The sequence below is a fragment of the Microcebus murinus genome, chromosome 24, assembly GCF_040939455.1.
Source record: "Microcebus murinus isolate Inina chromosome 24, M.murinus_Inina_mat1.0, whole genome shotgun sequence".
In the NCBI taxonomy this organism is placed as follows: Eukaryota; Metazoa; Chordata; class Mammalia; order Primates; family Cheirogaleidae; genus Microcebus; species Microcebus murinus.
The window spans coordinates 20,921,892-20,944,335 of record NC_134127.1 but is presented as its reverse complement, the minus strand read 5'-3'; the positions used below and the strand labels follow the sequence as shown (position 1 = coordinate 20,944,335).

The window sequence follows — 22,444 nt, the reverse complement described above, 5'->3', positions numbered from 1 at the left end:
TGACAAAATGAGCATATGGTCTCTTTTGATGGGATACAGAACCTTACAGAAATTAAATTCAAACTTTTTGATTAAGTAACATAGATAAAACACAGCCTACCTTAATGACACTGCAGGAATGATAGGGCAGGCACATTCCCGCTGGATAAGAAATTCCTTGCGCGTGTGTGTAGAGCCACTTCCCACTATAAACAAGATGCAAACACACTCTTCAATCTCAGTTAGTAGTTTAACACAAGATCAACTTGTAGTGAACCATCTCAATGCCAATGCCTTTGCATGTGCAAGTGCCTTCTTATTTCTGGAGTTCTGGAATTGAGGCTGACCTTAGTTAATATTGAGCTCATCATTAACCTGTGTTATATTAGAAGCTTTGGGAAAAATCAATGAAATTTAAAATAAGGTTAGAGTCCCATATTTACTCGACTCTGGTCTACATTGCATTTAGCTCTGAGCAAAACCACTTATAATGCAATTAATTAATTAATTAAATTTAAAAGTGTTTAGAAGGGAAAATGTAACACAGTGAATGAACCTAATACCACAATCAATCAGATACATTTTAACAAAATTTTAAAACTTTTAATCAGCCATAGAAAGTCAGAGAGGGTTTGATAGCCACGATCAAACATTTAAAAGAGTTGTCATGTAAAAAGAGGACTATTATTGTATTGTACCTAAAAAGGCAAATGTAGATATGTATATTATAGGAGTTCAAATTTGATTTGATTTCAAGAACAGCATTTGGAGTTGGGCGAGTTTACTAGAAAAAAAGATTAGCAGGCTTTGCTTGCCGACCTTAGAAGAAATGCTGATATAGGTAGATAAAGTAGGTTAAGTGGATACCACTCTAATATAGTAGCTTTAAGGGCATCAGAAGAGATGCTCAAAGATGCCATTGTTCCAACATAGTTCCTCCACAATTTAGCATTCCTTAGGATAACAGAACTATATTAAACACAAGGTTGGATTAAGTTCAGTTCCATAAATATTTATCATTTTCTCTGGGCTAAGTACTGTGCTAGATATTTTGAATAGTAAAAAATAATAAAAAATGGCCCCTATTTTTAAAAGTAATGATTGAGCAGTCTAGACAAATTCCCATGTTTACTTGGCGATATTAAAGCTATGGCAGGTTTCACTTATCAGATTATCTGTCCTCTTATATAGTTGAGAAGATGGTCTTGAAGGGCTACTTGCTTTGATGAGGAAAAATGCCGGGAGAGTAAGGTGCTTTCCCAGAAATGCAGGTTTTAGTGGAATCCCAGAATCGAATGGCATGGCTTGGAAGGGCGAGGGGAGTTAGCATCGGATGCTGATGAGTAATGGAAATGGATTCTAAACGTAATTTATTTACCTAATGGTATTTTTAACTCTGCCAAGGAATGTAAATATATCAGAGTTTTCCTTTTTAGAATTAATCAATATTAGAAAGAAAGATTATTAAGCAGTCCACTTGGAAATTTTCTGTAAAGCTAGAAATAACATTTTGTCCCTATGTACTACCCAAAAGTCAATTGCTTTAGGAAGTTTTTGTTGTTTTTCATTTACTTTGTTTTCTTTTCAAGTTAAGAAAGTTATATTAAGTTATGCCGAAAAATAGAGTAGCCACATACCTGAGTAATACAACATGATCAAAACTCTTCCTTGTTTTAAGGACAGTTTCTTGCCAAGTTGAAAAACGTAATAAGGTAGTTTCTATGTTTGAATCTAATTGTATTTTATCTCCATTTGTCCATATTTCAAGGCCAACCAATGTCACCTGGATGTTCAAGGTTTTATAAATCTGTTCAAAGAAGAAATTGTTTTTCACAAAGTCAAGTTGTTGGAAGGATCTTTCGTCATGACTGCATTCCTTTACATTTCTAAAAAAATAGTAATTTTCACTTGTGAGGTACAGAAGGACTCATTTTACAAACAAACATACTAACATGGGATGCAGAGTGCATTGCCCAGAATACTGGGTGAATTTCTATGCTCAACAATGAAACTTGACCAAAAAGATCTGATTCTCCTTGAACTATCATAAGCCTAACAGGCACTGATCTAGGATGTATCTAGAAGAAAGATATATTAAGGTTTTCAGGTTATAACTGGTCTGACAACATGAATTTACTAACAGTGACACACTGTGGAATTAATGTTCTTTAGACCAACAGTTGGTTCTGGGGCAGGTTAAAAAGTTGATATTAATTTTCTTAGCTTAGCTACTGTGTTTGATCTTTATGGTTGATTTTTAGAACTACTTTTTTTTTTTTTCATCTGAGAAATCTTACTGGGGATTGCTTAAAGCAAGCAGAAATAGGAGCAGTCCATAAGTCTTCTCACCCCTGTTCCCACCTTGTTTGTAAACTCCTAGTTGATAGATACATTTATGCTAGTACAATAGAAGACAGAATTTAAGCAATTATTGTAATAATTTTGAGACAAAGACTATGTGTTATATCAATGTTATATTGCATAACAGCCAGTGTATGTAGGTTGAAAGAGAAAATAAATGATAATCTACAAACTCTGAATTAAGAACAGAAATGGAAAGGTTACTCATACAATGTTACTAGGTAGTATAACTAGTTATTAAGAAGTTTCGTACTCATATCATTTCTATAACATTAACTTTGCATTAATTTTCTACTTTTCATAACCTGCAGAATATAAATATGCTGAATTTCAGGTGTCAAAATCATGGTCTCCAAAGATCATTTCATAACGATAAGAACTAGGCTCCTTTAAATGCCTGTGAAGTTAGGCATATGATCAAACCATGACTCCAAATCTACACTGGAGACTGTGATACCACCCTTATTTCTCTTGGCCCTGATCTTAATGTGGGATAAACTTTGTGCATCAGGTCCTGCAAAATGAGGGTAACCTGGGCTTTCTGGACCCTCTCTATTCATAGGTGGACTTTACATTTATAAAACTGGATGCAAATGCAAATGGAAACACCTTAAGGGCTAGAGTTCATCCTAACTTAGACAAATTAATCCTTGTAATGTATTTTACTGAAATAGTTACCCCAGTTTCTATGCAAAACCCTGGGCACTAACTTACCACTTGAAAGACTTACTGTTATACAAGGTCATGGAAGAGTGATTTAAAGCAGTGAGATTTGGTTTATAGTTATTGGTTTCCAAATTCTTTATACATTTCTTCATAAATTTTGTGACTAGAGACCAACATTTGAAACTTATTTAAATATTAAATGGCATTTATTTGGAAAACTGAAAACTAAGAGCAGTGGTTTGTTGCTATTATTTTTTTCAAAGAATTTTTGCTAATTGGTGTGGTTTGGACTGCTTCAGTATCAAGGGGACACAACAGACCAACAGAGATCTATCCCAAAAGGTTCTTTGAATTTGTATTTTCAGGGGTATTCAAGAACTATATCAAACCTTACCATGTTGACAAAATTGACCATTCCCCAAATTCGGTTCCTTAGTTTACTGTGAGGATGATTATTCCTACGATACTGGAAATATAAACATCATATCAACAATAATAGGAATTGAATAAAAACTCAATAAAATATTTCACCGATTATGAGATATTACAAAAACAAAAAAATATTGGCTAATAAAGAAAGAGTCCTCCTTACAGTCAGCTAACACCAGGCAACTTACACAGAATTAAATATTTGATATAAAATATTACTAAATACAGCAATTTATAAAGACATGCTTTGGCTTGGCACCATTTTAAGTTTTTTTTCCCCTAACGTTGTCCCCTTTTCACATGACTTATGTTACATGATTTATTAAATCAATGGATTAGTGTTCTTTAGGGTCCATTTTTATCACGTTGAAGAAACACCACCTATTAAAGCTCCATAGTAATCATCATATTGCCAACAACAACAACTTTACCATCTCTTCTGTGTCTATGGTGATCACAAACTGAGGAATATGTAATAAAAAAAAAAACACCCTGGAGCCAGAGCTGTGCTGAGGAGTGTCAGGAAACTGTGTCTACTACTTTCCTGTTCCAGCCTATTCCGACTTTTGTTCTCTTCTTACAGCCGAATTCCCTTCTTGTACTATCAGGACCTTGTGATCAATTATCAATTTAGACATGATAAAATATACTTCATAACAACATTAGGTATCCTGTCAGGATAAATGCAACCGATCAAACTTCTTTCATAGTAAAAACCAAAAATAAGTATGCTTTTCTTGGATTCTGAAAATATCCACTTGTTACCATTCCATCGTTCTTCCATTGTCTTAAATATCTAAATACCTCTAAGATAGAGCATTAGAATATCTTCAGTTTTCATCTCACACCTACTCAACTTACTATACTGTGATTATAAGTGCCACCGTTTTACTGAAACTCTTCTTGACAGCCCACAAATGTCCTTTTAACTATCAAACGCATTGAGTGTTTTTTCCTTTCTGATTGTCTACATTGAACATTGATCATTTTCACTTTTAGACAGACATCTCCTACCATCTTGGTTTCTAATATCTGATGACACTCATTTCCAAATTTAAGTCTTTTGTTTCTCAGGAGGTTTAATTCCTCAACTCCTTCTATCTGTACACGTTGTGGGTCACCAAGCCCTTGCATTTTACTTACTGTCCTGACAGAGATTTTCTTCTTCATTTTTACTCCTCAGAGATTTTCAGTGTTTCCTTTTGAGCTCAACTATAGATGGCTAGCATGTTTTCAGTTTCTTATGCGTTGTTCAGTATTTCCATATGTTCATCATGGGGAGGAGGGCTCTGTTTTGAATTAGCCTGCTATACTGCCAAAGAGTCCAATAGCCTCTTACATACACATCTGTTTGGGGAGGCTAAAAACAGAACTTTGACCCCATAATGGAACTCTGACTAGGGCACTTTTCTCCTTGATGTTAGAGTCACAACTACGGTTTTATAAGGATGAATGAAGAGCGAAAGATTCATCTGAAAACTTACCACGTTATCATCGGCCACAACGAACAGTTCAACATACTTTTCATTATGGATGTTCTGTCAATTTACAGAAAATTCAGTGAAGTGAGGTTAATATTTTTTATCTTACCATTTTAAGTTGAAAAACATCTAACATTTTCAAGGTGAGAAATGTTCATATTATGGATACCAAAAGGTGAGGCGCATGAGTATATTGATTAATGATATTAATTTATCTAACTGAGATCCACTATATGATTAAACATGTTGCCCTACATATCAGGTTTTAATGATTCTGGAGCAACATTTCATATTTGACTATACTTTCTTTCTTTGTTTAGTCTTTCAGGTCAAATAAGAGTTATACATAATCATGAATCCAGACTTTAATGTTTAGGGTTTATTTTTTCATTTACAAAGTAAATGCTTCATAAGTAAGCTCAGGTGAAAAGCACCCATCTATAGCTGAGAGCTAAAACACAGGACTGACTAATAGAACTGACTGTATTCATTCTACTTCTGCCTCTGCCTCCCAACCTTCTAATTTGCAGTAGCCTCAACTGAAAGGAAACATGAATAAATGTTGTAATCATAGATCCTTTATTTTTATATAACATTGATACCAGGAAATTCTTCTAATTTGTCAGCTTTCAGTATATGTGCACCAAGGTTCATCCAAATTCTCTGAGAACAAACCTGAGGTATAGTGTTAAAAGATTTGACTTTTAACACTTCTGTGGACTGCATAATCATTTATTTGTTGATTTATTGGATCAAGAAACATCTGTTAGGCATATAACAATGTTTCAGACACTGTATGGATCATGGATGTGAGAAGTAGATAAACAATCATGTAGTTTACAGGCTAACATACAGTGGGGATTTAAGAGGATATGAACTAGTTGTGTATAAAAACACAAGACCACCAAAAATTGACTTCTTTTTATCTTACCCTTAATTGTCCTTAATCATTAAAATATTTGGCCTGATGAGAGTGGGAGGACTTATCTTGTCATCAACAATCCCCCCAAAATGGCAGGGACACAAAGAAAGACAATGTCTAGGATGGGGTTCAGGACATTGCAAATCTCATTCTTTCCAGCTACTTACAGACTCAGTGTTGTCAATCTACATGTAGGGCTGTAGACATTCCTGTTTCTTCAAATTGATGGAACAAACTGAGATTTACTCTTGGGAATAAAGACTTTCTATGTAGATAACAAAAATAAAAACCTGAATTTCAAATTTCAGACAATGAAGTATCAAACTCAGGGTGGCACATATCTTTCATTAGCTGGACTCATAATCTCTCCCTCAAGATTATGTTTTACTTGGGGTAAAGAATATTTAATGACAAAGTACTCACTTTTGTTTGGGAGTCTTCTTTATGTATAGTATCACTTGAAACTGTTTTCCCGGTGAAGTTAAGCTCTGAACAAGAGTAATTGGCAGTATATGGCACCCTCGGGTTATATTTAAACACTAAATGTTCTCCCTCATCTGAGTATTTCACTGGTTCAATGAGGTACCTTTGGTCAGACACTCTGAAAAATCCCCTGTAGAAATTGGGAACACAGCATGTATTCAATCTACCATTTGATCCAGCAATCCCATTGCTGGGCATCTACCCAAAAGATCCAATGATACTCTACAAAAAAGACACCTGCACTTGAATGTTTATAGCAGCACAATTCACAATTGCAAGGCTGTGGAAACAGCCCAAGTGCCCATCAATCCAAGAATGGATTAATAAAATGTGGTATATGTTTACCATGGAGTACTATTCAGCTCTAAGAAACAACAGTGATATAGCACATCTTATATTTTCCTGGTTAGAGCTGGGACCCATACTACTAAGTGAAGTATCCCAAGAATGGAAAAACAAGCACCACATATACTCACCAGCAAATTGTTATTAACTGAGCAGCACCTAAGTGGACACATAGGTACTACAGTAATAGGGTATTGGGCAGGTAGAGGGGGGAGGGGGGCGGGCATATACATACATAATGAGTGAGATGTGCACCATCTGGGGGATGGTTATGTTGGAAACTGAGACTTGTGGGGAGATGGGGGAAAGGGCATTTATTGAAACCTTAAAATTTGTACCCCCATAATATGCTGGAAAAGAAAAGATCTTCAAGCACTCTATTTCATTTTACTGGCTTTGCCTTTTCAAGGAAGGGAAACTACACAGCCATTGCCTCATGAGCACGCAGCTGCCAGGTGCTTTGGGTGGACGTGAGATGACATGTGGCCTTTGACTGAATGAATAACTTTTTCAAAGCCTCAGCTTATTTGGATTTTCAGGAGAAGTTTCACAGTCCAAGCTCTGCTTTGCATATAAGTAGAGTAGCAATTCCCACCTGTGGATATGGATTGCTGGCATCTTTTATTTTTTCTCCCCAAATTTTGTGAATTTCTCTGTCTATCATGCATTAAATGTAGAGTAAATATTAATATATGAAAATAAAAATATTCCTATATGGTAATTTTGTCATTAAAGGAGTTCTCATTCTTGAAAATACTGGGAACTATTTGAGTAAATTCCCCACAAATGAAGAAAGAATTCCTTGTTCTTCTACCCTTTACCCCTCCACATTCTCCTTTGTCCTAGAGCCCAGGCAGGACTCTAAAGAACTGTGGGCTTTTTCCTGACTTGTTACTTTCCAGAGACTGGACAACAGGCTGATTTACTAAAAAGCTAAACGAATGAAGCATTATGTATAGTGGGAATTCACAGAAGTAGCAGTCAAGAGATCTGGATTTTGGACTCTGTTCTACCACCAGCAAACTGAACGTTTGCAAGCAAGTCTCTGATTTCAGCATTGTGGTCTGTCACATGAGAGGATGGGCTAGATGACTTCCATTAATCTCCCAGCTCTGAATCCCTTGGTCACATAACTGCAACACTTGTCTTTAGGACTGTGCATTAGACATCTTTTTGTGAAAACATAAATCCTAGGCTAGGGCTGATGCTCACTGTTGAAAACATCCAGTAGCTCTTTTTCCCATAAATTTTGCTATTTACCAGTATGGGTAAAAAGAAATAAGTGAAGTGAATTGTCTGTGAAAATCCACAGGGAAACTCATAAAGGAAGAAGGAAGATGTGCTGCATTACCTGAGACCGTTACACGTGCTGATGCTGGCCGCAGAGTCATATTCGTGTGTGATGGTTCCCTGGTAAAAACAGTGTTCCTAAAATAGGAGAAGACTCTATGAACACATTCATAAATATGGATATTATGTAAATATTAGTATCTAAATATTTTAGATACTGATCTAACTGATCATACTGATCTATTCAGAACTAAAAATATTTAGATACTGTATTTCATTCTGACAAATTATATTTCATATTTGTTCATGTATTCATTTGTTACACTCTTTCATTTAGAAATATTTGAGCCTGCTTTAGAGACCTTTGGTTTTAATTGTGTGATCACTTTGTGTAAAGCGATGTATGGATTCTGCCTCTACAAACTTAATCATCTATTAGGTGATGGCACCAGTTTTAGAAATGTGACCTTTTTTCTTAGAAATATTACTACTTTAACCCATCCTAAAATCTTTACCACACTGACCCTTCTGTGGTTGCCTTCCTGGTTGCCTATGAAACCAAGCCAAATCCTTAATTATTGCTAAAAGTAGGTCTCACTCTCCAAACAGTTCCCCTCATAACTCTCTCTCTTTCCTCTCTGCCTCAGTCAAGTTGGTATCTTTATTACTCCCTGCTTGATGTCTTGCCCATGGTAATCCCATCAAGTAATCATCTTTCCCATCATTTCTCTCTGTTCAACTCCTGCCTTTCGGTGACACTTTTCATGGCCCTTCAAGGAGCTCATAACATTATAGATCAATAACCAACCCCTGCATAGAAGAATGTTACCAATTTTTCTTTCTGCCTTATTTTACAAGATTGCATGAAGACGTGGCTCTTAGAGAAGCTAATAGTTGCTTTTTGAAATTATACTTTTGGTAGGAAAGAGTGATGTTGTTTGTGGTTAGAAGGCTACTGAGGGCATCTTCTGGAAAGGGGAATGAGGGCATGAAGTAGAATCTGTGTCTACTAGAATAATATTAATGATGAATGAGCGAAGATTTATTTGGAAAATGAATAAGAGACCTCAACATTGGTGCCTCAGAAGGACTGGGCAAGGGGGTGAGAATCACATAAGGATCAGTGCAATGGATATTTTAAAGTTATTTCATATCTTTGGATTTTATCCATTTAGTATTGATCACAATCTCATGAGGACTCCTTATACTTCGTTGGGGTCCTGCTTAAACCTTCTCCCAGACTCAACACCATTTGAGTGTATAGGAGTCAGTTTAGTAAATAAAGATACATCAGTAGTCATTGATTTCCTTGTTAGGCAGCAATCAGCTTCCTTTAGGGTTCACTGGGTCATATTTTCTATTTTGGGATCATTCAGTGTAAATAGTCAATTCAGGATTTATTTCTGATGTAGCACTTTCTAGAGCAGCTTGTAAAGCTAGAATTGGTTTCAAAATCATATTAGGAAATAATAGTTTTAGAGAAAGAGACATAGGAAAGCTCCATAGGATACCATGATCTGAGGATGCCTGGTGAGTGCTTCTCCTCTTATGGAGTAGTACGTTTCACTGTAATTTGAGGCTAAGAACTCCCTGAAAAAGAGGGCAGAGAGGTAGTAAAATTTATGCATTCTAAAAATCTAGCAGATAAAACCAATCATGTGGTAGAGAAGCCTTCAGGGTGCTTTCAAATCTCAGCAGGGTCCTCTTCTTCTAAAAATAGAAAAGCAAAATCAAGCCCACTCATAGGAAAAGCCTTTCTACCTAAATTTCATGGTTTTATAAAGACATGTTTTATAAAACAAACAAAAATCTGGCAATTTTAGCAAAGTAGCATTGTAAAAAGAACTCAGAGAGAATGTTATATAAATCAAAAATCTGAGTCTAAATTAATGCAAAAAATATGAGATATATGTGATGAATATATCTTAATATATAGTAACCTAACAGCTACACAGATAAGAGCCATATGTATTAAGTATAATAAATTCCCACAAGCCCATACTGTACTTAGACTTGAGCCCAATCTCTATCCCCGCCCCCCGAAAGACCCCACCCCTTGTAGTGGTCCCTATATTTATTGTGATGGTTCTGAATAAAATCTGCTTTACTGTGCTTTAAAAAATACCTTGAATAACTTTTTTCTTTAATACCCCTTTGGACTACTGCTGGCCACTTCTTAGTCCCACCCTCAACATGACCAAATTCTAGAAGTGCTTCAAAACCAGTTCAAAATACTCTTTCTGACTCCATCAAGCAGATTTTGAGATTCCATCCACTATGTGTATTTCACACTTCCAGAGATCTTCATTTTCATGTTATCACATTTCTATCATGTATTATGGGGTCATCAAACCTTTTCCATAAAGACCAAGATAATGAACATTTTAGGCTCTGTGAGCCACATAATGGTCTCTATTCAGAGTTTTTGTTTTTGTTTGGTTTTTTTGTTTGTTTTTACTATAAATATTCAAAATTTGAAAATTTTCCCTTAGGCTGAGGGGTATACATAAATAGAAAACCTGTCCAATTTGGCCCACCAACTATCATTTGCTCACTCCTGATGTATCACGTCAATCTTCAAGGTTACCTGTGAACCCCTTTAGGAAAGGAACTTTTTCCCCTTTTATTTGTGTCCCTCTGCTTCCTAAGACAGTGTTTAATAAATATTGGCAGTGTTCAATAAATAAATGCTGAACTAATGTTCAAAATGAACTAACTACAGAATTTACTCCTGCTATGACTGAAGAAGCTACCACCAGACCACCGTTGTGTATCTAATAATTTAGTTCTGAACAACACACAAAAAAGCAACTACCTGAAGGATCTGATTACTGAGCAAAAGCAGGTGGACTCTGGAAGGATGCACAGCACAAGGTGAGTTTCCTATTTTTACAGCTTTTTCAGGCTGAAATCTGCCTTGTTGAGGACAGCTAAAGCTTTGCTAGAAACCCAGTCTTTATGATTTTCAAAACCAGTGTTTGCACTGGATTAAGGAACAATCTGATTCGACATTGTTGGCCTACAAAGATTCACCACTGACTTGAAGAATTCATTTCACTGGCAGTTTTTACAAAACCAGGGACACCATAGACTAATAAATCTACAAGGTATTGAATCACAGTAGAACTTACCTTGACCTTAGAAGATGAAGTATTAAGGTTTTTCTATTTAGTTTTATTTCATACATCAATTCTTCTTCGTATTTCTCCTGAAAAACAAGATCCATCATGTGACTTAAACATGTGCTTAGGTACTGAGTGCTGGGATGAGCAGGGCCTGGGGGGTCCCTGCCTCCCGCAGTTCACCCTGCAGGCCTTCCAGCCAAAATGATAAATGGTAACAAAGATGAATTGGGAGAGAGCTAATGTTATCAGGAGGATGTAACTCAAGTTATTTTTAATGGAAAATTTTAAGGGGCTTTCTTTTCTAGTTATAAAATAAAATAAAATGGAAAATGCATATTCTTCCCTCATCTGGGGATACACCAATTAGTATTGTACACCAATTAGTACATGCCCATTAGTACATGGTGCATGTACACCAATTAGTACATGCCATGCAGCAGCCCCTACACAGATCTTCTGTTTATGTATTTTCCAACAATTTTGTATGTACAGTCTATTTTTATAGTCTATTTTTTAACAATAAATTATGACCATTTCCTATTTTAATAAATGTACTTTTATAACATGCATTTTATGGCTGCAAAGCACCATGTGAATGAAACATTGTATAATCTATATTATAAAAATTTTGTTTGGGGTATTCCACTGTAGTTAAGCAGAATTGCATTGTCAATGACATGGAAAAGATTTAAGACTTTTGATAAATATTACCAAAATACCCCTAAGAAAAGAAGTACAAATTTACAAATTTACAACTTCGCCATCAATTGATAGCAGTTTCTGTTTCATGTACTTCTCGCCAGTAATAGATTTTATCATTAATAAAAATCTTGCAGACAATGAAATGATAACTTATTGTGATAAAATGACCACTGGCATTTATATTTTTCTTTTGTTTAGTTATTTGTAGTTTTCATGTGAATTTCTGATTCATGTTCTTTCACCATTTTCTTTTGTGGTATTTTATTTATGATTCATAAAAGTTCTGTATAATTTAAGGTTCACAATTCTTGGTCATATGTTTTGCACATTTCTTTGAGCTTATCATTCATTCATTTATCCAACAGCTGCTATTTCAGGCACAGGAATAATATGGAAAATACAATGCAGTATGAGTTGGAGGTTCCAGCCCTCATAGAAGCCCCAGCTTGACAAAGAAGAAAAAGGGAAAACAAAACACATGTAATTGAGTGTGATAAGCCTTGTAATAGAAAAACAAGGACTGTGTCAGGGATATTGAAAGGAAGAGTTAGGGGAAGGAAACACACAGCACATGGCAAGGCCCTGAGGTAGGAAACAGTTTGACATATTTGAGGAACAGAGAGAAGTTCAATGTTGCTGGAAAACCAAGTGTATATTGAATAGAAATGAGATTAAAAGGTAGGAAGGAGATGAATGCACAGCCTAGCAAGTCAAGGATTTGGACCTTATCCTAAGAGCAAAGAGAACAAAGGGTCTAGGCAGAAACATGCAGAGATAAGCATGGCATTTTAGAAGGCTTACTTAACATTGATAGCAGGTGAACAAAAACCAGTATTATAGACAGGAAAACCATTTGAAGGCTGTTAATGAATGCAGGTGATTTGAGCAGCGGCAGAAAAGGGATAGATAATTTCAAAAGATATTTACATGCTGGAATCTGTAAGGCTCAGTGATTATTTGATGGGAGAGGTAAATGGCTCAAGAAAGAGCCCAGGTTTCTGATGTACTTAACTTGTTTAACTGTTTCACTCCTGCCAGGAGGGTCTCAGGAGGGGCAGCCATGAGGCAGAGAGAGGGCAGTTTTGTATTTGATGAATAATAGATGTGCATTAGTTAGGGCTGTTTTGATTGCAAGTTAAGAACCCAAGGCTTAAAATGCAAGTGCCTACTGACATAAATATCTGAAGACATTCATCTACTTTGTTTTGTAATAGCAGGCATTGAAAATAGCCTGATTTTTAAGCTTGTTCCCTCTTATGTATATCTATTTTTTAGAATACACATTCATTACTTTTGAAAATAATATTTTAAATATTTTTAATTTTAACACCTGAATAAAGACCCTTAAGAGCAACTGGTCAAGTGTGCCTTTTTGTTCCTGTGAAAGTTGTCCAACTTTGCTGCAGACTCCATAAAGCAAATAAACCTGCCTATGAGATCTCAGGGAAAGCAACATGCTTAAGAGAGCATTGCACAGGCACCAGCTCAGAACAAATGAGGTTGTTTTATGTCAGCCTGGAAAGCTATTGGTGAAACTCCTCTGTAAACTGGAAAATTCAAAATGGTACCCCTAAATCCTGAACTTTAGTCCTTTTTGTTCTCTATGAGACTCTTCTCTTCCTACCTGCTCCTGGTTGGGGCCAGAGATAGCTTTCTACATGCCTGTGAAGGCAAAGAAATCTTATTTATTAAATCAAAACCTGTACCTGTATGTCATCACCATGGGTGTGTCCAACATCTCGCTTATGGATCAGAGGAAGCTTTTTAGGACGAACCAGTTCTTGACCCTGTACTCCAAGGATGATCTTTTCTGCATGGAAACAGGAGGAGAAAAATCCATTTGACATTAGCACTCATCCACTGTGATTGTAAGAGAGAATTTTTCTCATACAGTTCACTTGCCCCAGTTAGCAGCCGTGTATAGCAACCCTATGAAATATTCCCACTTCATATGCAAAGACATTGAGACTGATATTTGAAAATCAGGAAAATGTAAGCAAAATTGGAAAGGAGGCAAAGAAATCAGGGTTCCTCAGCATCTCCCACATTTTCTCCTTGTTCTGCAATTGTCATCTTTGTCTTCTCATTTTCCTTATGCCTGTCTCTGGATTCTGCCTCCTGTCAAAGCCTGTTTAAATGTAAATTACTGAATTTGGTCTTGCAGGGATATTTGCATTTGAAGTTTTACCTCCCTCCCAAGTATAAGGCTTTCACTTGTCAGAGAGTTTTAGGTAGCCCTGAGTCAGTGCTAAACATAATCTTGTATTCATGTCCTAGCACCTTGGTAGTCATCTGCGAGGTGAGCCCTGCTTAATTAAGGTGTGTTTTTTTTAAGGGCAATAAAGAGGAGAGGGCATGGGCTTTTTAGAATATGCTCTGATTCGAATCAAGGTTTTACCAGTTCATTAGCTGTGTGACCATGCGCAGCGTACATAATCTCTTTGATCTGTAAATATTAGTCTCATTTTCCTTATCCATAAAGTGAAGAAATTAATATTGAACTTTAAACATTCTAACATACCAGTGGCTAATGACTAGCACAGTGCCTGCTATGTTGTAAGTATTCGGGTACATGTCCTCTCCTTCTTTTGCCATGGATCTGAAGTGTTTAAGAATGATATGGCATTACGTAGACTCATAGAATGTCACGATTAGTCATAACCTAGTCCAAGTTCTAGGCTATGTGCTCAGAAAAATCACCAATAACTTCCGTTTATGTGCTATCACATTAGTTGTGATGTTATTGTTTTTATCACTTACAATTTAAAGTTTGTGACTAAAGAGATATGAACCTCATAACATGAAAACCATGATAAAAAAAAAAAAGTAAGACATACCTTCAATCTGAGAAATGAGTAATATCATCAAAAACATACACCCAGAAAACATTCTGAATGATTCAGGTGGAAGAAGACACGAGTGCTAGAGAGAAGATGTGCACCTTTCTTCTTCTTTTTCTCCACTGCAAGGATGAGGACCTAACAGATAGACAGGCGGTTTTGATCCAGCACAAGGAAGTGTTCCTTAACAAAGTCACACAATGTCTTAGGTGCTTAAGGCTAAAACCTGGAGGTAGGACACTGTGTACTAATTAAAGACAAGAATCAAGGTGCTGATGGTAGAGGTGGGCTGGGCATAGATTTCTACTTCATGTCTAGTATAAATATGATTCCAGATGCATTAAAAGTTCAAAAGTGAAAACTATCAAGAATGTCTTAGAAAAAGTTATTGAAGGAGGTTTATATATATTTTTGTCGAAGAAAATGAAATTCTTGTTATGCAGAATACCCCCTGTAAAAGCCATGAAGGAACATTTGATAAAGCAAACAAAAGAGAAATGTTGACAATTTATATATGTCATAAATCACATATTATTAAAATTGAAAGATAAAAATTCCAGAAATGTATGCAACATATATAATAAAAGGTGGGAGTATAGAATAGTATAGCACTCCTTCAAGTCAATCCTAAAGAGAAAATACTAACAGGCAAACATGCAAAAGACCTGGACAAACCTAACTGTATGTCTGTGTTCTCTTACTTTAGAAGAAGTATCCTGCTGCCATTATAATCCCTTTATCTGCATTTGGGAATCTAGCCCTCTCCCATCTCGCAATATCTATTTAATATTCACATATACTGACCCCCTCTATGTCAACTGGAAGCTTCCTTTTGATATTTAAACGATCTCAAGTATCTCCCTTTTGAAAAATCCTACCCTCAGTTCTAGATCCCACACGTTACTGCTCTCACCTCTGTTCCCATTCTCCTTTCAGCCAAACTTCAAGGTTTATCTGGACTTCTTGTGCCAATTTTCTTACCTCCAACTTATCTAACACATCCCAATTCTAGTCTCTGCCTTCATTATTCTACTGAAATAGCTGAATAATATCTCCAACAATTTCACCAGTTCTATATCCGACAGATACTTTGATTCCTCATCTTACTTGCCCTCTCAGCAACATTTGCCACTGTTGACCACATCCTCCCCCTTGAAATATTCTATTTAACTCCCTAATACAACAGTCTTCTTATTATCTTTCTGGGTCTTGGGCAACTTGTAGGCATATCCTCTTACATGCAGCCTTTAAATTTTGGTTGGTGTCAAGGTATTTATCCTACACCCTCTTTTCCCTGTAACTCATGCTCATTCCAAAGCCATCTCATCTTCAGTTATGGTTTAATGATTACTATATTATGCCTCATATTTTATATTTCCAGCCATCTGCACAACAAACCTTTACAGCCAAGTTTCTACTCAATGTCTTCATTAGAGGAGCTCAAAGACCCCCTAAAATCAATCCATACAAGACTTAAAGTGCTTTTCCCCCAACTCTGTATCCCCCCAACTCTGTAACTCATCATTAGCTATAATGATGCCAGCATCCATTCAGCATTGCAAATCTGAAAGTCAGTATCATCGTTGGTACCCTCCATAATCAATCCATCACTAAATATTCTTATTTTACCTCCAAGACGTATCCTATCCACTTCTCACCAGCTTTTCTGCTTCCATCCTAGTCCAACTAACCATGGGCTCTCTTTGGCTACATTCTAAAAAGTGTGATCTTTTCAATACGCAAACCTGATTATGTCGTGTGCCTGTTCAAAATGCTTCAGTAGTTTTTAATGGGTGTTAGGATAAAGACTCACGTGGCTTTAAAGCCCCAAAAGGTAAATTCCTTGCCACTTACTAACGCTGTGGCTTTGAGTAAGATGTGCAACATTTCTATGCTTCTGTTTTCTCACCTATAAAATGGGTATAATAATATCTACCTCATAGGGATAGTAGGAGTATTAAATGAATCTGTGCTGACCAGCATCTTATTTCCTGTTTCATTCACTCTCTAACTATCTTAATTGACTATTTACAGTTTCTTCTCTCCTCAAGTTCTAAGTCTCCTCTTCCTTCCTCTCATCTGATCATCTTGCTTTCTTGTTCACTGAGAAAAAAGAAACCACCAGAAAAACTCTTACTTCCCCCCTTATCAGATCTACCTTAATATCAACAACATTTTGATGTCTCTGTGCCTCAGTTTTTTAATCTCCCAAAATGAGGATAACAGTAACACTTAACTTGTAGCAGCTCTTGCAAAAACTAAATGGAGTAATTGATGTAAATCACTTAAAATCAATGCCTTCTATATGTCAAAAGGTAGGTAAGTCTTGATTTTCTTAAACGTTATGTAAATGTAGATTTTTTTTTGGTTACTTTTCCTTCTCCAGCTTCATCTGCTATTGTTGTTTGTTTTTTTTTTTTCTGTCTCTGAGCTTCTGGTTTTCTCTCTTTACTCCAACATGCAATACTTTCTCCCACTAAAGGGCCTCTAGACATATTTGTCTCTTTTCTTCTGGTCCTTTCCTTTCCTCCTTGGGGCCAAATTATTTCCTCATTTTTCCGTTCTCAGTTTCAGGGTCACTATCTCAAGAAAACTTTCCCTAACCCCAAGGTCTAGGCCACTTTTCTTTGTAAAACAAGACTCTTTCTCTTCTGAAAACTTATGTTGGTGTATCATACACTTACTAGCAGAATTGTTTGAGTATCTGTCTCCTCCAGAAAAGCATAAGCTCCAGAAAGCAAAGAGGGTGCTTGCTTTTACTCTAACTCTAACACCCCAACCCGGCAGGGTCTTACAGACAGACACTGTATTCTACATACATTTTTTGAATGAATTACTCAACTACTTTGCGACATAATGATTGTCTGATTATACCCTTACACGTTTTCTTTCCAAAAATTTTGAACATATCATCGAAACAGCTTTAACCCAAACTATCATCTCTGCAAGTAGAATTTCCGACATTCTTTCAGGTCAATAGAAGAGATAGTTGAAGGCCAATGGGCCTACTCAGTGTATATGACCTTCATCAAACAAATATTTGGTCACATAGCAAATGGAAGTTATCAGTTTTATTCACAGTGACAGTGAAAAGAGCATTTTAAATCGGGTGATGGGAAATAAGTTGAGCTTGCCTGTATTATAGTCAAAATTGTGGAAAATAGAATAAACCAATTTTTAAAATGCCAGTCATGGAATCTCAATTATTTATAGTGTCATGTAAAATGATAAGGCTTTAAGGCATTTGCTGATGTCTTTGATCAAGTTATGGTTAAGCTAACTTTCTAGTCTATCCTACATATTAGAGATATGGCATTAACTATGGTTAACCCAGATGAAACAACCAAGAACTTTAAAGAAATTCAAGTAATTTTTTTGTAATTTATTCAAACCACATAATAAGTAGAAATCAGAGATTCAAAGAAGATTTCTGCCTAGCTCTGTGTTCTTTATATTATATGCTGGGGCCTCTCTTTGCGATGGGGCAGGGGAAGCTTTGTTTTTTCTCACAATCAATCTATAATCAATCTTTCAAACTTGAATATCATCCCTCAATTCTAAAGGCTACTAGGTCATTGGTATGGCACAGTGAAAAATGAAGACTTCATGACTAGTCTATAATTTATTCTCATTCTCAGGTCTCAGCTTTCTGTATTTAAATTAATGAGATCACTAATGTATACAAATGTTTTCCTTTTTTTTTTTTTAACCAATGAAGCCTGGAACAGATTTCAATATCAAAGGAACTCTGTGGAGTCCAAATGTGGAACAAAAGCATATCTTAGAGGTGATTAAACAAGTATGAGAATGTCCTGTTCCCTTCTTATTTCTTTTCAGCAAATTAGTGAAGCAACCTCCCACAGAAAGTGTTCTCACTGAGTCCAATCTCGGTTTCCATGAGGAGTCTTGAGGTTGTTGATTCTCATGCTCATCCCTTATCACCCCTGGGATCTGCTCTTTACAACACAGTCAACCAGAAGTATTTGTCTCAGAGGCTTCACACGGGTGTACAGAGCTTGCCTTCTTTTTTTTTTATTTCAGCATATTATAGGGGTACAGATTTTAAGGTTTCAATAAATGCCCTTTCCTCCCTCCCCCCACAAGTCTGATTCTCCAGCATGACCATCCCTCAGATGGTGCACATTTCACTCATTATGTATGTATATACCCGTCCCCCCTCCCCTCCCCCCTCCCCAATACCTTGTTACTGTAGTACCTATGTGTCCACTTAGGTGCTACTCAGCTAATACCAGTTTGCTGGTGAGTATATGTGGTGCTTGTTTTTCCATTCTTGGGATACTTCACTTAGTAGTATGGGTTCCAGCTCTAACCAGGAAAATATAAGATGTGCTATATCACCGTTGTTTTTTAGAGCTGAATAGTACTCCATGGTATACATATACCACATATTATTAATCCATTCTTGGATTGATGGACACTTGGCCTTCTTTCTTCTTTTGATTTTTCTCATAACCCAGATACCTCTTCAGGCTTGTCTTCCTTAACTTCCTTCTTCCTCTTGTTTTCTCATTCCCATTTCTTTTCCTAGCTAGCAACGTGAAGAGCAATCCCTTAGACCTTCTCAATGACTTGGAAGAGTGAACTCACAATGGCAGAGGCCCAGGAAGACTGACAGATGATACAGAAGACATTGAGTCAGAAAGGGCAAGCTGCCCACTCTGGGGACTCAAAACATTCACTGTTGTGACCACTTTTGTAAAGAGAAATGTGAAGCAAAGCTGCAGTGCATTCAAGCAAAGAAGAGAATGAAGGAAATGGAGAAAAATATCTCATATGAATTATAATAGTATTGGTAAAAGCTTCATGTAGATTTCTATTTGAAGTAAATATTGCATATAATATTCACTGCAATAAAAATTAGCATTTACTATCTGACATTTTTTTAAAAAAAAAATTAAGGGGGTACAAACATTTTGGTTACATGTTATGACTCTGCCACATCCCAACCATGATTTGAGCTGTGCCCTGTCCCCCACTACAATGCTCACCGCGTCCATTAGTTGTGAGTTTACCCACCTCCAGACCCCCTATCTATTTGACTTTAAAGTAAATATCATTATAAAGTACTCCAAAGCCACATTAAGCAAGGGGAACTTGTAATTCTCTCTGTAAATTCAGAACCGATTATAATTCCAGCCCATTATGTGTTTAATCGCACTGAAAGGAACACCAGATTCTAACCCAGGAGCTCTGTGTCCTCCTGTCACTAATTCAGCTGACACAGGAAAGTCACTCATTTCTTTGGGCCCAAGTAACTTATTTATAAGTTGAGATTGTCATAATGTTTGATCTCTAGAATCTTTTTAACCTCATAAAAGCTATATCTCCATGATTTTTCTTTTTTCCCCTTTTCTTAAACCTTCTTCGCTGTAAGCAGAGATTTTAATTTGCTAGAATAATGAAATATTGGGGTTTATTATCACTCTCAGATTTTCCATTCCCAAGCACAAATTTATCAACTAATACGCACAGTAAATGTCATGGAATAAATGCAACAAGAGCCATAAGAAAATCGCTCACCCTTCCACCTAAAGGGACAAGGTGATTTCTAGGGAGTAGCGGATCCAGAGTAGATAGAGTGTATAATAATTTTGCGTCTTAATTCTGATAACCACATTATTTAGCTAGTGACATCGAATGAATTACTTAATATGCTGTCCCCACTACTCTATGGAAACTACTCACCAACAAGCCCCATATTTTATATCCAGTGGTCGGTTCTTAGCTGTCCTGATTTCATTTGATCTCTCAGTCATGCTTAATCTGTTATGGATCATCTCCTTATTCAATACACTTTCTTTGCTTGACTTCCAGCCCAGCTTTTTCTTTCTCATTAGTGGCTCCTTCTCACTTTCCTTCACGTATTTCTTCTCATGCTCCAGACATTTAAACATTGCAAGGGCGCCAAAGCTCACTCTTTTTGCTTGTTCTGTTTTCTGTCTAGACTTATTCCTTTGCAGAATCTCAACAATTTGCATGTGTTAAAAACTTTAGCTATGTTGCTGATTGTGAAATTCATATAACCCAGAAATATTTGTCATCTCCATTTTGATGTCTAGTAGGCATCTCAATTTTAACATATACAGAAATAGAACTCCTAATCTTTATCTTCAAAATGAATTTTTCCAAATGTCTTCCTTATCTCAGATAAACAGCAATGATGTCTCCCATCCATTGGTACTAACCAGGCCCAACCCTGCTTAGCTTCCAAGAGATGTCACTATAGCTCCTCAAGCCAAAGACATTGAAGTCTTCTTGGACACCTTTCTTTGTCTCACATTCCACACAAAATGCGTCAGGAAATTTTGTTGTCTCATCCTTCAGAATATAGTCAGAATCTAGCCACTGCTCATCTTCTCCATGGCTACCACTCTGAGCAAATCCCTAGTCAACTCTCGCTTGGATTTCTGCAACAACCTCCTTATCAGATACTTCACTGCTTCTGTCCTTGCTTCTATCCCATAATTCTAGTTTCCAAAAGTTGCCAGTCTCCCTCTTAAAATGGATGCAATGCCATGTCATTACTCTGTTTAAAACCCTCCAATGGCTTCTTATCCAACTGTAAGTAAAAGCTAAATTCCTTGTAACTCTCTCAAAGTCCCTGCTTGCTCTGGTGCTCTGGGGCCTCACCACCCTCTCTTCTCCTCCACTCTCTTCAGCTATGCTGTTCTTGCTGGGCCCTCAACAAATGCACCAGCATGATGCTGCCATCAGGGACAACATCATGGCCATCAGGGCTCCATGCTCATGGCTCTCTCCCTCACCTCCCTTTAGTTCTTTCTTCAAATGTCACCTTTTCAGCAAGACCTTCCCATTTTTCAGAATGACCCAGTGCTTCCTACTCTATTTTAGATTGCACCCCCCTTCACACAAACACACATCTAAACACCCATCCCCTCCACACTTGGTTTTTTGTCCTAGCACTCTTTATCATCTGGCCAATGAAGACTTTCATGTATTTGCTTTTCATCTCTTTCCCTCTACTAGAATGTAACATAGAGAGTTTTGTCTGTGGTTCGTGCTACATCCCCATTGTCCCAAACAGCCTTGACATATACTGTGTTTCCCTGAAAATAAGACAGGGTCTTATATTTATTTTTCCTCAAGAAGACACCCTAGGGCTTATTTTCAGGGGATGTGTTATTTTCCCCTCAAAGCCTCAGCTTGCAGCACGCACAGGACGGCTGGGACCTGACAGGAGGAGCCGACCTTGTTGGTGGGGCTGCCTGCACCTTTCCGGTCACCTCTGGGATAGTTGCTGTCACGATGGGGCAGATGAGAAGGGCTGCTGTCTTCTTTACTGCTCTGTGACGACATGCATGGGTTGTGCAGATGCGCTGCGTAGCCACACCCATCACTAGGGCTTATTTTCGGGGTGGGGCTTCTATTGCACAAATGCTTAGAAATCCTGCTAGGGCTTATTTTATCAGTAGGTTTTATTTTCGAGGAAACATGGTAGTAGCCTCACAATAAATACTTTTAGTGTAAATTAGCCATTTATTCAAAGATATTGTCATTATAGCTTACATTTTCCTTTTAAGAGAATGAGAATTACCTATGACTGACTGAGGCTCCGGACTCTCCCGCCTTTCTGAAGAGGATTTCCTAGTAGCATGGATGGCCAAATACAAGGAGATATAAATTATCATGGCCAGCTGCTGTCTGCAAAATATTTTACAGTGAACTAAAAAAGAGTAAGAACTTTACTTTTCCCCAACTGATGACTTGGTTGGTTGGCCTCCTCAGTTCTTGGTGTCCCTGCTCCTTTTTACGGCATAGCTGTGTGAGTTCTCCCATGTA

At 37.0% G+C, this 22,444-nt stretch overlaps 1 protein-coding gene across 1 annotated transcript in view; it reads right to left on the bottom strand.

The window, feature by feature from the left end:
• Positions 1 to 14,672, bottom strand: part of ADAM7 (ADAM metallopeptidase domain 7) — a 79,066-nt gene extending 64,394 nt beyond the window's left edge. The window contains exons 1-10 of the mRNA XM_075997249.1: positions 14,621 to 14,672; positions 13,490 to 13,593; positions 11,088 to 11,164; positions 9,468 to 9,546; positions 8,018 to 8,094; positions 6,262 to 6,451; positions 4,920 to 4,973; positions 3,401 to 3,472; positions 1,617 to 1,786; positions 101 to 185 (exon numbers count right to left, since the gene is read on the bottom strand). Coding sequence (XP_075853364.1) covers positions 101 to 185; positions 1,617 to 1,786; positions 3,401 to 3,472; positions 4,920 to 4,973; positions 6,262 to 6,451; positions 8,018 to 8,094; positions 9,468 to 9,546; positions 11,088 to 11,164; positions 13,490 to 13,593; positions 14,621 to 14,672 — 960 coding nt within the window. The remainder of the gene's footprint in view (positions 1 to 100; positions 186 to 1,616; positions 1,787 to 3,400; positions 3,473 to 4,919; positions 4,974 to 6,261; positions 6,452 to 8,017; positions 8,095 to 9,467; positions 9,547 to 11,087; positions 11,165 to 13,489; positions 13,594 to 14,620) is intronic.
• Positions 14,673 to 22,444: the final 7,772 nt, after the last annotated feature.